Source organism: Macaca mulatta, chromosome 11 (assembly GCF_049350105.2).
Source record: "Macaca mulatta isolate MMU2019108-1 chromosome 11, T2T-MMU8v2.0, whole genome shotgun sequence".
Classification (NCBI taxonomy): Eukaryota; Metazoa; Chordata; class Mammalia; order Primates; family Cercopithecidae; genus Macaca; species Macaca mulatta.
This window is the reverse complement of record NC_133416.1, coordinates 62512790-62529828: the sequence shown is the minus strand read 5'-3', so window position 1 is coordinate 62529828 and position 17039 is coordinate 62512790. Positions and strand designations below refer to the sequence as shown.

Below are 17039 nucleotides of genomic sequence, written 5' to 3'. Positions count from 1 at the left end.
AAGAATTCATTCTGATGTTTTAGAACAGGCCAGTGGTCTCCATTATTCCACATCATAAAAGATGTCAGACTTGTGTTTAAGGTTTTAAATTTTTCCATTGACTGATAGCATAGAAAACCAGATTGTGATTATAATCACTACCATTTATTCATTCAATATTTACCTTTTAAAGCTTTTAAAGTGTTGGGCTCAGCCTTAGGTTGTGAGAATGCAGAGATGATAAAGAGCTCTTTGCACGATTTTTACTTCCTGCAGAAAAGTGTGAAAATTCTACATTTTTTGGTAAGTATAAAATAAGGTTGCATCTTCATTAAAAAACACTTAAAGACTTCAAATGTCCATGTCCCCAGATAGGAATGTAGTCTCCTTTAACGTCCTTGGGTAACTTATGAATTTCCTGGGGGTGCTAACTTCATGCATCCTCACAGGTCCTTTGAGTTCTTCCTGCTGTGCTCCTTGTCCAGGAGTCTGTCCTGGCAGAGGATATCTTGAACCTGTTCCCACAGGAGCTGCTGCTTCCAGTTTTACCCATTGCCTCTGTCACTGCTGCTTCCCCTGGATTTTTATATCTCAAGAAAATTACAGCTAGATAAGAGGAATAAGCTCTAGTGTTCTATACAATGATAGGACAACTATAGTTAATGATAATACACTATACAGTTTCAAATAGCTAGAAAGAGGATATTGAATGTTTCCAATGCAGTCAGGTATGGTGGTTTGCACCTGTAATCCCAGAAACTCAGCAGGCAGAGGCAGGCAGATCCCTTGAGGCCAGGAGTTTGAGACCAACCTGAGCAATATTGTGAGACTCTGTCTCTGAAAACTTTTTTTTTTAAAAATTAGCCAGATGTGGTGGTGCACACCTGTAGTTCCAGCTACTCAGGCAGCTGAGGCAGAAGGACTGCCTGAGCCCAGGAGTTCAAGGTTACATTGAGCTGTGATCACGCCACTGCACTCCAGCCTGTGTAACAAAGTGAGACCCAGTCTCTAAAAAATAAATAAACAAACAAGTGTTCCCAACATAAAGAAATTATAAATGCCTGAAATGACAAATTTTCTAACTACTCTGATCTCATCACTACACATTATATTATCAAACCATCACTATGTAACCTATAAATATGGACAATTTTGCCAGTTAAAAAAATAAAATGTTTTGTCTTTTGCCCACTTTTTCTATCTTTTTTTATTATACTTTAAGTTTGGGGTACATATGCAGAATATGCAGGTTTTTTACATAGGTGTACACGTGACATGGTGGTTTGCTGCACCCATCAACCTGTCATCTACATTGGGTATTTCTACTAATGCTATCCTTCCCCTAGTCCCCCACACCCCCTGACAGGTCCTGATGTGTGATGTTCCTCTCCTTGTGTCCGTGTGCTCTCATTGTTCAACTCCCACTTATGCGTGAGAACATGTGGTGTTTGATATTCTGTTTCTGTGTTAGTTTGCTGAGAGTGATGGTTTCCAGCTTCATCCATGTCCCTGCAAAGAGTATGAACTCATCCTTTTTAATGGCTGCATAGTATTCCATGGTGTATATGTGCCACATTTTCTTTATCCAGTCTATCTTTGATGGTCGTTTGGGTTGGTTCCAAGTCTTTACTATTGTGAACAGTTTTGCAATAAACATACGTGTGCATATGTCTTTATAGTAGAATGATTTATAATCTTTTGGGTATATACGCAGTAATGGGATTGCAGGGTCAAATGGTATTTCTGGTTCTAGAGCCTTTAGGAATCACCACACTGTCTTCCACAATGGTTGAACTAGTTTACACTCCCACCAACAGTGTAAGAGCATTCCTATTTCTCTACATCCTCTGCAGCATCTGTTGTCTCCTGACTTTTTAATGATTGCCGTTCTAACTGGAGTGAGATGATATCTCATTGTGATTTTGATTTGCATTTCTCTAATGATCATTCATATGTTTGTTGGATGCATGAATGTCTTCTTTTTAGAAGTGTCTGTTCATATCCTTCACCCATGTTTTGATGGAGTTGTTTGTTTATTTCTGGTACATTTATTTAAGATCTTTGTAGATTCTAGATATTAGCTCTTTATCACATGGATAGATTGCAAAAATTTTCTCCCATTCTGTAGGTTGCCTGTTCACTGTGATGATAGTTTTTTTTTTTTTTTTTATTCTGTGCAGAAGCTCTTTAGTTTCATTAGATTCCATTTGTCTATTTTGGCTTTTGTTATCATTGCTTTTGGTGTTTTAAATCATGAAGTCTTTGCCCATGCCTATGTCCGGAATGGTATTGCCTAGGTTTTCTTCTAGGGTTTTTATGGTTTTATGTCTTACGTTTAAATCTTTAATTCATCTTTAGTTAATTTTTGTATAATGTGTGAGGAAGGGAACCAGTTTCAGTGTTCCGCATATTGCTAGCCAGCTTTCCCAACACTATTAAATTGTGCATCCTTTTCCCTTTGCTTGTTTTTGTCAGGTTTGTCAAAGATCAGATGACTAGATGTGTGGCATTATTTCTGAGGCCCCTATTCTGTTCCATTGGTCTATATATCTGTTTTGGTACCAGTATCATGCTGTTTTGGTTACTGTAGCCTTGTAGTATAGTTTGAAGTCAGGTAGCGTGATGCCTGCAGCTTTGTTCTTTTTGCTTAGGATTGTCTTGGCTATGTGGGCTCTTTTTTGGTTCCATATGAAATTTAAAGTAGTTTTTTCCAACTCTGTGAAGAAATTCAGTGGTAGCTTGATGGGGATAGCATTGAATCTATAAATTACTTTGGGCAGTATGGCCATTTTCACGATGTTGATTCTTCTTATCCATGAGCATGGATGGAATATTTTCCAATTGGTTTGTGTCCTCTCTTATTTCCTTGAGAAATGGTTTGTAGTTCTCCTTGAAGAAGTCCTTCACATCCCTTGTACGTTGTATTCCTACGCATTTTATTCTTTTTAATAATTGTGAATGGGAATTCACTCCCAATTTGGCTCTCTGTTTGTCTGTTATTGGTGTATAGAAATGCTTGTGATTTTTACACATTGATTTTGTATCCTCAGACTTTGCTGAAGTTGCTAATCAGTTTAAGGAGATTTTGGGCGAGACAGTGGAGTTTTCTAAATATACAATCATGTCATCTGCAAATAGAGACAATTTGACTTCCTCTTTTCCTATCTGAATACACTTTATTTTTTTCTCTTGCCTGATTACCCTATCCAGAACTTTCAATACCATGTTGAATAGCAATGGTGAGAGAGAAACTTGTGCCAGTTTTCAAAGATGATGTTTCCAGTTTTTGCCCATTCAGTGTGATATTGGCAGTGGGTTTGTCATAAACAGCTCTTATTATTTTGAGATACAGCCCATCAATACCTAGTTTATTGAGAGTTTTTTTTTTTTGTTTTTTAGAAGGTAGATATTTTATTTTATTTTTTTAATTTATTTTTTATTATTATTATACTTTAAGTTCTAGGGTACATGTGCATAACGTGCAGGTTTGTTACATATGTATACTTGTGCCATGTTGCTGGAAGGGCTGTAGAATTTTGTCGAGGGCCTTTCTGCATCTATTGAGATAATCATGTGGTTTTTGTCATTGGTTCTGTGTAGGTGATGAATTAAGTTTATTGAATTGCATATGTTCAACTAGCCTTGCATCCCAGGGATGAAGCTGATTTGATCATGGTGGATAAGCTTTTTGATGTGCTGCTGGATTCGGTTTGTCAGTATTTTGTTGAGGATTTTCGCATTGATGTTCATCAGTGATAATGACCTGAAATTTTCTTTTTTTGTTGTATGTCTGCCAGGTTTTGGTATCAGGATGATGCGGGCCTCATAAAATGAGTTAGGGAGGATTCCTTCTATTCTATTGCTTGGAATAATTTCAGAAGGAATGGTACCAGTTCCTCTTTGTACCTCTGGTAGAATTCGGCTGTAAATCTGTATGGTCCTGGACTTTTTTTGGTTGTTAGTCTGTTAATTATTGCCTCAATTTCAGAGCCTGTTATTGGTCTATTCAGGGATTCAACTTCTTCCTGGTTTAGTCTTGGGAGGGTGTATGTGTCCAGGAATTGATCCATTTCTTCTAGATTTTCAAGTTTATTTGTGTAGGGGTGTTTATAGTATTCTCTGATGGTAGTTTATATTTCTTTGGGAAGAGTGGTGATATATCCCCTTTATCATTTTTTATCGCATCTATTTGATTCTTCTCTTTTCTTCTTTATTAGCCTGGCTAGCAGTCTATCAATTTTGTTGATCTTTTTTCCAAAAAACACCTCCTGGATTCATTGATTTTTTGAAGGTTTTTTCGTGTCACTCTCTCTCTCCTTCTGTTCTGCTCTGATCTTAGTTATTTCTTGTCTTATGCTAGCTTTTGAATTTGTTTGCTCTTGCTTCTCTAGTTCTTTTAATGTTGATGTTAGGGTGTTGATTTTAGATCTTCCCTGATTTTTCTTGTGGGCATTCACTTCTATAAATTTCCCTCTAAACACTGCTTTAAATGTGTCCCATGGATTCTGGTATATTTTGTCTTTGTTCTCATTGGTTTCAAAGAACATCTTTATTACTGCCTTAATTTCATTATTTATCCAGTAGTCATTTAGGATCAGGTTGTACAGTTTCCATGTAGTTGTGCGGTTTGGAGTGAGTTTCTTAATCCTGAGTTCTAATTTGATTGCACAGTGATCTGGTGGACTGTTTGTTATAATTTCCATGCTTTTGCATTTGCTAAGGAGTGTTTTATTTCCAATTATGTGGTCAATTTTAGAATAAGTGCAATGTAGTACTGAGAAGAATGTATATTCTGTTGATTTGGAGTGGAGAGTTCTGTAGATGTCTATTAGGTCTGCTTGGCCCAGAGCTGAGTTCAAGTCCTGAATACCCTTGTTAATTTTGTCTCATTGATCTATCTAATATTGACAGTGGGGTGTTAAAGTCTCCTATTATTGTTTGGGAGTCTAAGTCTTTCTGTAGGTCTCTAAGAACTTGCTTTATGAAAATGGGTGCTCCTGTATACATTTAGGATAGTTAGCTCTTCCTGTTGCATTGATCCCTTTACCATTATGTAATGCCCTTCTTTGTCTTTTTTTATCTTTGTTGGTTTAAAGCCTTTTTTATCAGAGACTAAGATTGTAACCCCTGCTTTTTTTTGCTTTCCATTTTCTTTGTAAAATTCCTCCATCGCTTTATTTTGACCCAATGTGTGTCTTTGCATGTGAGATGGGTCTCCTGAATACAGCACACTGATGGGTCTTGACTCTATCCAATTTGCCAGTCTGTGTCTTTTAATTGGGGCATTTAGCCCATTTACATTTAAGGTTAATATTGTTATGTGTAAATTTGATCCCGTCGTTATGATGCTAGCTGGTTAGTTTGCCCATTAGTTGATGCAGTTTCTTCGTAGTATCAATGGTCTTTATAATTTGGTATGTTTTTGCAGTGGCTGATACCAGTTGTTTCTTTCCATGTTTAGTGCTTCCTTCATTGAGCTCTTGTAAGGCAGGTCTGGTGGTGACAAAACTCTGTGTTTGCTTCTTTGTAAAGGATTTTATTTCTCCTTTGCTTATGAAACTTAGTTTAGTTGGATATGAAATTCTGGGTTGAAAACTCTTTTGTTTAGAATGTTGAATATTGGCCCCCACTCTCTTCTGGCTTGTAGGGCTTCTGCAGAGAGATCCACTGATAGTCTGATGGGCTTCCCTTTGTGGGTAACCCAAACGTTCTGTCTGGCTGCCGTTAACATTTTTTCCTTCATTTCATCCTTGATGAGTCTGATGATTATGTGTCTTGGGGTTGCTCTTCTTGAGGAGTGTCTTTGTAGTGGTCTCTGTATTTCCCAAATTTGGATGTTGGCTTGTCTTGCTAGGTTGGGGAAGTTTTCCTGGATAATATCCTGAAGAGTGTTTTCCAACTTGGTTCTGTTCTCCCTGCCACTTTCAGGTACACCAATCAAACGTAGATTTGGTCTTTTCACATAGTCCCATATTTCTTGGAGGCTTTGTTCATTCCTTTTCATTCTTTTTTCTCTAATCTTGTCTTCTCACTTTATTTCGTTAAGTTGATCTTCAATCTCTGATATCCTTTCTTCTGCTTGATTTATTTGGCTATTGATACTTGTGTATACTTCATGAAGTTCTCGTGCTGTATTTTTCAGCTCCATCAGGTTATTTATGTTCTTCTCCAAACAGGTTATTCTAGTTAGCCATCCATCTTACCTTTTTTCAAGGTTCTGAGCGTCCTTGTGTTGGGGTAGAACATGCTCCATTAGCTCGGAGAAGCTTGTTATTACCCACCTACTCTGAAGCCTACTCTGTCAATTCATCAAACTCATTCTCCATCCAGTTTTCTTCCCTTGCTTGTGAGGAGTTGTGATCCTTTGGAGGAGAAGAGGTGTTCTGGTTTTTGGAATTTTCAGCCTTTTTGTGCTGGTTTCTTCCTATCTTTGTGGATTTATCTACTTTTGATCTTTCATGTTGGTTACCTTTGGGGGTCTCTGAGTGGATGTCCTTTTTGTTGATGTTAATGCTGTTCCTTTCCATTTGTTAGTTTTCCTTCTAACAGTCAGGCCCCTCTGCTGCAGGTCTGCTGGAATTTGCTGGGAGTCCACTCCAGACCCTGTTTGCTTGGGTATCACTAGCGGAGGCTGGTGAACAGCAAAGATTGCTGCCTGTTCCTTCCTCTGGAAGCTTTATCCCAGAGGGGCACCCGCCAGAGCTCTCCTGTATGAGGTGTCTGTCGGCCCCTGCTGGGAGGTGTCTCCCAGTCAGGCTACATGGGGGTCAGGGATCCACTTGAGGAAGTAGTCTGACCCTTAGCAGAGCTTGAGCATCGTGCTGGGGGATCTGCTGCTCTCTTTAGAGCCATCAGGCAAGGACATTTAAGTCTGCTGAAGCTGCCCCCACAGCCACCCCTTCCCCCAGGTGCTCTGCCCCAGGGTGATCAAGGGTTTATCTATAAGCCCCTAACTGGGCCTGCTGCCTTTTTTTCAGAAATGCCCTGCTCAGAGAGGAGGAATGTAGAGAGGCAGTCTGGGCACAGGGGACTTGTTGAGCTACAGTGGGCTCCACCCATTTCAAACTTTCTGGTGGCTTTGTTTACACTGTGAGGGTAAAACTGCCTACTCATGCCTCAGCAATGGCGGACGCTCCTCCCCCACCAAGCTAGAGCATCCCAGGTCAACCTCAGACTGCTGTACCAGCAGTGAGAATTTCAAGCCAGTGTATCTTAGCTTTCTGGACTCTATAGGTGTGGGACCGGCTGAGCCAGAACACTTGGGTCCCTGGCTTCAGGCCCCTTTCTGGTTCTGTCTCGCTGGTGTTCCAGGTGCCACTGGGTTATGGGGAAAAAAAAAAATTCCTGCAGCTAGCTCAGCGTCTGCCCAAACAGCCACCCAGTTTTGTGCTTGAAACCCAGGGCTCCAGTGAGGTAGGCATGGGAGGGAATCTTCTCGTCTGCGGGTTTTGAAGACCATGAGAAAAGTGCAGTATCTGGGCTGGAGTGCACCATTCCTCATGGCGTAGTCCCTCATGGCTTCCCTTGAGTAGAGGAGAGAATTTCCCAACCCCTTGCACTTCCCAGGTGAGGCAACATCTCCCACTGCTTTGGCTCACCCTCTGTGAGCTGCTCCCACTGTCCGACCAGTTACAGTGAGATGAACTGGGTGCCTCAGTTGGAAATTCAGAAATCACCTGCCTTCTGCATTCATCTTGCTGGGAGCTGCAAACCAGAGCTGTTCCTATTTGGTTTAGAAACCCTGTAATTTGGATATCTTGCAAGCAGATGAATTGCTGGAAAGATGGCCAAATAATAGGGTTTCTAAACAATGCATGGCCACCTTCATGAGACAGAGAAATATAGATTCTTGTGTTGGTAAGGAGGCTGGTAGTACTTTCAAATTCAGGTACTCGAAATCTTCTGACACTAGTCTTTCATTCCAATACTCAATCTCATCTCTTTCACAGTCAACACACTAACATTTACCTAGGTGTAGACGTTGTGAATTAAATCAACTTTATAATTAAGGAAACTTAGGATTTATTATTGGCTATGTCATCTCTGCAGTTATGAGATAATTGAAATATTAAAATAATGAGATAATTAAAACATTAAAATATGAGATAATTGAAACATTAAAGTTACATTTTCTCTCTTTAAGTTCTTTAATGCACTTAGAAGCACAGCCTCATGCATAAGTCATGAGTCTCCATGAGAATGGCTCCTCAGGAATTTACCACTATTGCCACAAGCTTCAGAGTCACCTGCACTTACTATGATCTGCATCAGCAATATAGATGACTGAGTTAAAAGTTCTTTTATGAATGTATCTGATTAGCAGAACCAAATCACATTGCCACCGAAAATGTGGTGCTTACAGTCTGTGCACATAGATAGGCTTATTTGAAGGTATTTGAAAGATGCAAAATGAGCAAATACACAACATTTTTAGAGTAGTAATACCCAGAAGAGAAATTTAAATAATTTATAAAAATAAATTAACTAAAATTTACTGTAATCCTCAATTTACAGATGAGACAACTGGGATGCTTTAGTTGTGATTAAGGGAATTCCATATAATATACTATACAAGGCAGTTGTTCTATTGACACTCTTGTGCTGCATAAAGCTGACTTATCCTTGAGTAAATTGTACGTGGATGGTTGTATGCTATTAAATTAAAATTGGCATTATAATAATAGTAATAGTCACACTTTATTAAGTGCTTGGAAGGTATCAGACATGTTTGTAAGCACTTTTTAAAGTGTTGTTTTAATAAATATTCACAACTACTCTGAGAAAATTACTATTATTTCTCCTAATTTTCATATAAGGAAACTGAGTCATTGAGAGTTTTCCCTAATTTGCTCGAGGTCATACAAATGGACTGTGATTTCTGAGACTATAATACAGTGAATGAGGGAGTACAAAAGCTGCTACTCATACTTGAATAACTTCACCTCATAGAAGCCACTGTTATCAAGGAGTGATACAGAACTTTCCTAATTTAATAATATGGTTGAGTGTTACTGTGCTATTTCACTATTGTGTATATGAAAATATTTGAAGTCAAGAAAGCTTCAAAAGTGTGATAGCCATGGAAATCTGATTATAGAAATCTATTTAGTAGCTTAATGAGTCACAGACACATTTTGCCCCACATATGTCCACAGTGGAGATCCTGAGACATAGACCTAAAATCAGAGAGGTTCAGTTGGGTGAATAAGGAGTTTAAGAGGTGGCCAGCATTGCTGATGGGATATAGAGGTTTGTATCCATAGTTATGAAAAGCAAGGAGTCCTAGAAAGCCCTGATATAAAAACTTGTTCAAAAAAGATGTCAGAGCAGAGCAACGATAATTTAAAGGCAAAATGTATTGATAATGTAAATAGAAACTAGGCATTTTGAGACTTCCATCCATTTGTTGATTAACAAATATTTTATTGAATTGCTACACTACAATAAACCCTTTAGTAGGCAATAATGAACAAAATGTTTCCTTTGCTTAAAAAATGTTTACGGAGTTGATGGGTGCAGCACACCAACATGGCACAAGTATACATATGTAACAAACCTGCACGTTATGCACATGTACCCTACAACTTAAAGTATAATAATAATAAATAAATTAAAAAAAAATAAAAATAATAAAAAACAAAAACAAAACAACAAAAAAAAATGTTTACGGGTTACTAGTAGAGATAGCCAAGAAAAATAAAGTTCTAGTACATTGTAAAAATTGTTATCATATTGATAAGCCCACTTCTCCATTCCAGGATGCTTATGTGATCATATGTGATCATAAAATATAGCAATAAAAGTCCAATTATATAAATGGGGCAAAAAAAAGTCAACTTGAGCTTAGGAAATTTAGCACAAGAGCCCTAACATCAGAAAGAGATGTAGGACATAATGAATGCCTTTTAATTATTTGAGGATACAAAGGTTTACTGTGACCTAAATCAATTGGATGGAGAATGACTAAGTAATATCTAAGGGTGAGATAATAAATTATCAACCACATATTCTATAGCTGTGGTTGATGTTGGTGTTGTGGATAATTCAGTGTTCAATCAAAAAGTAACAGAGTCTTGCCCATGAAACCCTAAAGAAAAAAGGATACACAGAAAGCGCACCACAGTTATCATGCAAGTATATATTACATACGAAATAAGTAATAGAAGAGTTGGAGGACTCTGAATGTCTTTAGCTAAAGTGTTTTCTTTGTTGTCCAAGAATGTAAGTTTAATTCCAAAAGAGTAATAGTCTCCTGAATGTTTAATTTTTCAGAGTATGATAATTTGGACAGAAATCCCTATAAGCCAAGCTTGACATTTTTGATGTGCTCACTTAATACTTTTGTGAAGGAATAAATGACATCATAGTACTTATTCTGAAATTCTAAGATTCCCTTGGATATTTTTATTTTGCAAGATTTCTCCCCTCCCCCAGGAGTTGGTACAGGGCTTATTTGTTGGGGCCTAGCCCTGATTTGAATCACTGTTCTGATATGTATTGACTGCATGTGATTACTTATTTCCTATGACTCTTTATGCTTCATTCTTTAGAAGGAGGAGAAAAACAAATTGGCTGTTAAAATCTTAGAGGGATAGATAAAAAATTTAATAGAGTTTAGGATATAATATTCACATGACATAAATATTTGTTTTATAGCTTTATGTTGCTTTGCGTAATAAATTGAACTAATAAAATTAACTCTTTCATGAAAAGCATAAAAAGAAATCAATTGCTATTTGTTGCTTTCTGTTTCATCATAATTCACCGTACACTACTTCCTTCACTTTTAAAACTCCATGTTATTTGCAATCATGATTCTTTTTGCCCAGAATATTCATATAATTGAATTTCTTGTATTTACTGGAAGTAATTCTTGGATAATGCAGGTGTTGTGAGCAACCCCGTCTTTTACATTGATACAGCATGTGGTATATGTTTTTATGAAAAAAGTTATTCTATATGTCAATATCTACCTTTTTAACTGTCATCTGAAATCCCAGAAGGTGAAGATAGTATTATTCCATTAACCCAAATGGCTAGCACATACTTGCAACTTAGTTGCTTTAAAAAATATTTTTAGAATAATATATGAATGAATTTTCATAATCATATAAGAATTGGGAAGAATTTACATTTGGGAAATTCTTATTCTCTTTATAGGAAACAATTCACATACAGATACTGAGTTAGAAAAAATAGTGCATGCATAATCACTTTAAGCATCAATTATTTACCAGATATTATTTACCAAATCAATTATTTACCAGATATTATCTTAGACTATTCAATATTTATTAATTATTATGGATTTTCTGTTTCCTTGTGCATGGATTTTAAAATGAGAAATAAAACTCAGTGTTTTCTGGATGCAACCTAAAAGTGCTTGAAACAGTTTGGCATCTTCTAGAAATCTATGACATGGTTGTATATACATAACTTCTTTCAAATAGACTTGGAGCATAATAGATGTGGCAGGGTACACAGGTCAAACTGTGTGGAAGATCAATTGATGATTAATGATACCAATCAGAGCCACAGAGAGCTACTGGGGGAGTTTTGTCACTGCTTGGAGACCATCATCATCTTATTCCCAGTAACTTTTTAAAATTAGGAAAAAATGCCATTTGTTACAGCACACAAAGTAATCAAGGAAGATAATGAGTGAAAACTAAGGTGACAGCCAAGGATTTTTTATATGCTTGTGATTTTAGAGCTAAAATGAACCCATATTTAGTAATTATTGTGAAATTGGAAATAATTCTGCTAAGAGAAAAGTCAGGAAAACTGATATACTATCTTTGATCATGGTAACATTACTTGACCTATAGGCAGTTTAGATCCAAATTGTTGCATTTGTTTAAATTTTAATTATGTGTTTTTTTTCTCACTAGAATTTTAGAAAACTTAGGGTAAGGGTCATCTTTTTTCATCACTATATCCACAATATGTGTCATAAGATACATAAGTATAACCTGAATGAATTAATTGTACATTAGAAAGTCCTTTAACAATTTAACATGAGCTGTTAATTATTAGAAATGAAAGTCAGTGTATAATACTCTCTATGGGGTTTTGTAAAATGCTATTGCTTATGACTTGTGTAGTGCAAAGTGGAGATGTAGAACATTATTGCAGCAGATTTCATTTTGCTTCTCTATTTCCAGAAACTCTAAAGTTATTTCTGGACCCTCAGAGTAAAACTCAGTTCTATAGAAAGTTGAACTCTCACCTGTTTACCATAATCCATCATTTTCCTGATATTATTTTATAGTTTCTGTTCTCTGGTTTTTGTTATTCACTTTTAGAGTTATTTAATCTACCTAAAAATACCTCTGAACAAGAGATAATAATAATTGTAGGTACCTCATAAAGTTGTTGGCAGGATTAAATGAGCCAATACATAGAAAATAATTAAAATAGTCCTGCAATATAATTGCTATAAATCTTTATTTCATCTTCTGCTCTCCTCCTCTTATTACTTCTCCTCATTATTATCATACTTATTAATATCATAAAAATGCTGTATAAAAATGGGTTTCTAATATTTTCAAATATTTACATGGTTACTTATATTTTACTTTCAAACTCTTGGTTATTGTGAGAATTTGATTTGACAGAAATGCCAAGTAGAATCACATTTCCTAAGAACATTCATATCTAGTACCTGGTAAGAATGAATAGTTCCCAGGTCCACATCTATCCTGACACTTACATCATCAAACTAAATGCCTTAAGTCTCTTCCAAAGCTAACCACCCCTATTCAAAATCATAATCGTTCACCCAGATTTTCTACTTCATCCAAATACACGTGAATAAAATGCTTTAATTTTCAGAAAACTATGAAGCAGTATTCAGCTTTATCAAATTTATTGAATACAACGTGGTGGAAATAAAAAATGCATGTTTAACTATAATGAAGGAAAGAGGGTGTTGAGAGGATATGTATAATAGAAAGCATTTACTGTAACTTGATTTTTTAAAGCCTTATTAATACTTTCATTTACCAGAGAAAAACATAACCTTTTGGATGGTGCCCTTAAAGGCTTGCTTCACTTGCTCGTTCCTCAGGGTGTATATAAACGGATTCATCATAGGAGCAATGGAGGTATTGAGAATAGCTACTCCTTTGGTCAACGACGCTCTTTCTTTTGCAGAGGGATTAGCATACATGAATATGCAGCTTCCATAGGAAATGGAAATGACAATCATGTGGGAGGAACATGTAGAAAATGCCTTTTTTCGCTGACTAACAGAAGGAAGTTTCAAAATTGTCCTAATGATAAACATGTAGGATAGAATGATTAATGCCAAAGTGAAAAGCAGAATTACTATTGCAGAGTAAAAACCAATCGCTTCTAGGAGCCATGTGTCTGAGCAGGATAATTGCAATAGGGGGAAATAGTCACAAGCAAAGTGATCAATGACATTGGAGCCACAGTAATCTAACTGGAGAAAAAGAATAACTGGTGGGAAGATATTTAAGAACCCTGCCAACCAAGCACAAAAAACAAGCAATATGCAGATTCTCTTGTTCATGATGGTCATATAATGCAGGGGTTTACAGATGGCTACATAACGATCATAGGACATGGCTGTTAGAAGGTAAAATTCAGTTATACCCATAAAGATGAAGAAAAATAACTGAGCTGTACAACTATTGTATGAAATCGTTTTGTCTCTGGTGATAATGGTGGCCAGAAATCTAGGGATACAGACAGTTGTAAAAGTTATTTCTAATACAGAAAAGTTCCTAAGGAAGAAGTACATGGGGGTCTGTAGATGGGAGTCCACTAAGGTGAGAGTGATGATGGTCAAGTTTCCAGTGACACTTAATATATACATGATAATTAAAAAGAGAAAAATCACAATCTGAAACTCCGGGTCATCTGATAGCCCTAGAAGAATGAATTCTGTGGGTGCTGTGTAGTTTTTCATTGCAGATCTTTATTTTCTCCTTTAGAAGAGAAAATGTATGTTTCCCCTACAGAATGTTAAAAAAAATTAAAACTGTTGAAGACAGGCATAACATTTAAAAAATATACATAATTAATGAATAATCTATAAAATTTTAAGGGTTCCCCATTAGCAACCCTCTGTGGTTTCCAATCTGCCTTTCATTCCAGTAACAAATAATATAAGAAGTGAAATATCAGTCTTTCTTCACTGAAAATACATTATTACAGGCCATGAATAAAAAATTATGATGCTAACATTTAAACAGAAGCCACTTCTAATATTTCTTCAAAACTAACCTTCCAGTTACTTAAATCAATCTGGAATGTAGAACAATCTAAATATAGAGTTTAAAAATTTACTGATGTTATTTAGTTCTATCTTGAAGTGTCATATTTTGAGAAACTCAGTCTCATATAGGTTAGGAGACTTTCATGAGGTTAAACAACTCGTCACCACAGTAAACCATCTCACTTTAGAAAAAATAATGCATGTCTATTCCTGGGATAGACAGTTTTGCTGGCATTGCCTCCTGGCATTACTTATGGGCTTGGTTGATGCTAGCACCTTCCCTGATCCACTTTTTTTTTTCTTTTTTAGCAAAAAGATGAGAAGAATAATAAAGGAAAACATCTGTTGAAAAAACAAATAATTGCCTAAAAACATTTTAATTCATATCATATACAATATTTTTTTGTTTTGTAGTTTTTTCTTTTATAACAATATTGTTATAGCAAAGAAACAAGTAGATGGTCAAAATAAGACTTAATGGGAAATAAGTATTTCAAATAGCAAATGCCTTTTAAAAATCCTATTTCTATCACAGCATAACATCCAAACTTATTTAGAAAAATGAACAAACCAAGAGTTACTGCTGTGTTTCTGCTTTGGGACTACATTTATAGTCTTCTCAGTAATAAACAACCATAAAACTTTTACTACTGTAAGGGCTGTAAGTCCACAATCATATGTGCAAATAATCTTTTAAAATATGTAAATAAAGTGGAATAATATGTATGAAATTTAAAAGTAACAAACTTACTTACTCCTTGGTTTTTCTCAGTAATTTTATCTCAAATTCTACCATCTAGCTTTCTTAAATAACCATGTAATTTCAGAGCTGGAAAATCGATTTATCAATTTATTTGGTTTCTTTTGGACTTGTAAAATAAATGTAGTTATTTTTCATGGCTTTTAGACCTTACAGTTCTCCCCTAGAATATAATATTTGACCCACAATACTCTTAATTCCTGATATTGTAAAATTGTTGGAACATTTTATTATGTTACAATGAATTCCTGCTTTTCCTCTCTCTTACCCAAGATCCATTTATAAACATAGTTATACCTGGATTGGTTAGTAAAGTAGTCTTCCATTTTCTCCTTTCCATGTAATACACAAACACTTGTTAAAACATTCTTCTTTGAATTTATGAAAACATTTAAAATAATATTTTAAAACCTTATAATTATATATTCATAAAATTTAATTAATACTTCCCTTAGGCTTCAGACAATGTTACATTTTCCTGAAAATGCTGATTTGAACAATAGAAAATAAGGAATATCCCTCTCTATGTATGCTACACAAATGGAGTTAGATTTATTTTATGTGTCTTTCTTGTTGGCTCATGGGAATTCATTATGTAAGCAAAGTGTGCCAAGGTGAGGCATCAGTAGAAAATACAGATGAATCATTGGTATTAGTCATTTTATAAATATTGATAAGAAAGTATAAAAACATAATTATTAGTGTAAAGGAGGCAAATATATAAACCACATGTGATAATGAATGTGTGAAACTTTGATTTAGAATTTGATTATTCTGCAACTGTACTAATCCATACGTTTCTTCCAGAAAATCTGGACCTATCTTCAGGAGAATTAGCATACTTATATAAGCGTATCTCTTGAATTTTGGCAACCCAGAAAAGAGACTTTTCTATTTCACTGAGATAGTAGAAAACACAGCTTTGGATTTCCAGTTTGACTTAATTGTCTTCTGAAACGGACAATATTAAGGATCTATGGGGAGTTTTATGCCTGTATTGGTCCCTTGAATTTTTTTTTTTTTTTTGAGATGGAATCTCGCTCTGTTGCCCAGTCTGGAGTGCAGTGGCACGATCTCGGCTCACTGCAAACTCTGCCTCCCGGGTTCATGCCGTTCTCCTGCCTCAGCCTCCTGAGTAACTGAGACTGCAGGCACCTGCCACCACTCCCGGCTAATTTCTTGTATTTTTAGTAGAAACTGGGTTTCACCGTGTTAGCCAGGATGGTCTCGATCTCCTGACCTCATAATCCACCCGCCTTGGCCTCCCAAAGTGCTGGGATTACAGGCATGAGCCACCATGCCCGGCCGGTCCTTTGAATTTAGGGAAACCCTTCTCAAGTCCCACTACCAGTGTCAGAGCAATATTTGCTAAAAGTTGCATTTCTTTGACTAGTATTAAAAGAAAAATAAACAAAACAAAACATACTGGCAAGCATAGGGAGAAAAGGGAATGCTTCTTAACTATTGGTAGCGATGTAAATTAGTGCAACCCCTATGGAAGACAATTTGGAGACTTATTAATGAACTAAAAATATAGCTACCATTTCATCCAGCAATCCCACTTCTGAGTACGCAAAGGAAAATAAACCACTAAATAAAAACGATATTTGCGTTCGTTTGTTTATCACAACACTATTTACCACAGCAGAGTCATGTAATCAATCTAAATGTCCATCAACAGATGACTGATAAAGAAAATATGGTATATATATGCATAAATTATATACCATGGAATACTACTCAGCCATAAAAAGAATAAAATAATGTCTTTTGCAGCAACATGGATAGAACTGGAGGCCATTATCCTAAGTAACATAACTCAGAAGCAGAAAGTCAAACACCATATGTTCTCACTTATAAGTGGAAGTTAAACAATGGGTACACACTAACATACAGAGTGCAATAATATAATCTGGTTAAATGCCAAAAGCTTCATAAAAATCAGTTTAAACTTTTCTCAGATTTCACCTTACAGATTATTACTTTGGAATTGTCTTATGATATTCCTATACTTAGTACAGAATTGTTTCCTTGGAGTCCTCAGCGGGGGAAAAT

The 17039-nt window shown here is 36.0% G+C and overlaps 1 protein-coding gene across 1 annotated transcript; it reads right to left on the bottom strand.

Moving 5' to 3' along the window:
- Positions 1-12976: 12976 nt before the first annotated feature.
- Positions 12977-13915, bottom strand: LOC705872 (olfactory receptor 6C3-like). Its single transcript, XM_015151944.3, has one exon. It carries the CDS (start codon positions 13913-13915, stop codon positions 12977-12979), a length of 939 nt encoding a protein of 312 aa, XP_015007430.3.
- Between the last annotated feature and the right edge of the window lie 3124 nt (positions 13916-17039).

What these genes read in the sequence shown, in the direction of transcription:
- LOC705872 (XM_015151944.3), bottom strand. Translation starts at nt 13,915, where the DNA reads ATGAAAAACTACACAGCACCCACAGAATTCATTCTTCTAGGGCTATCA.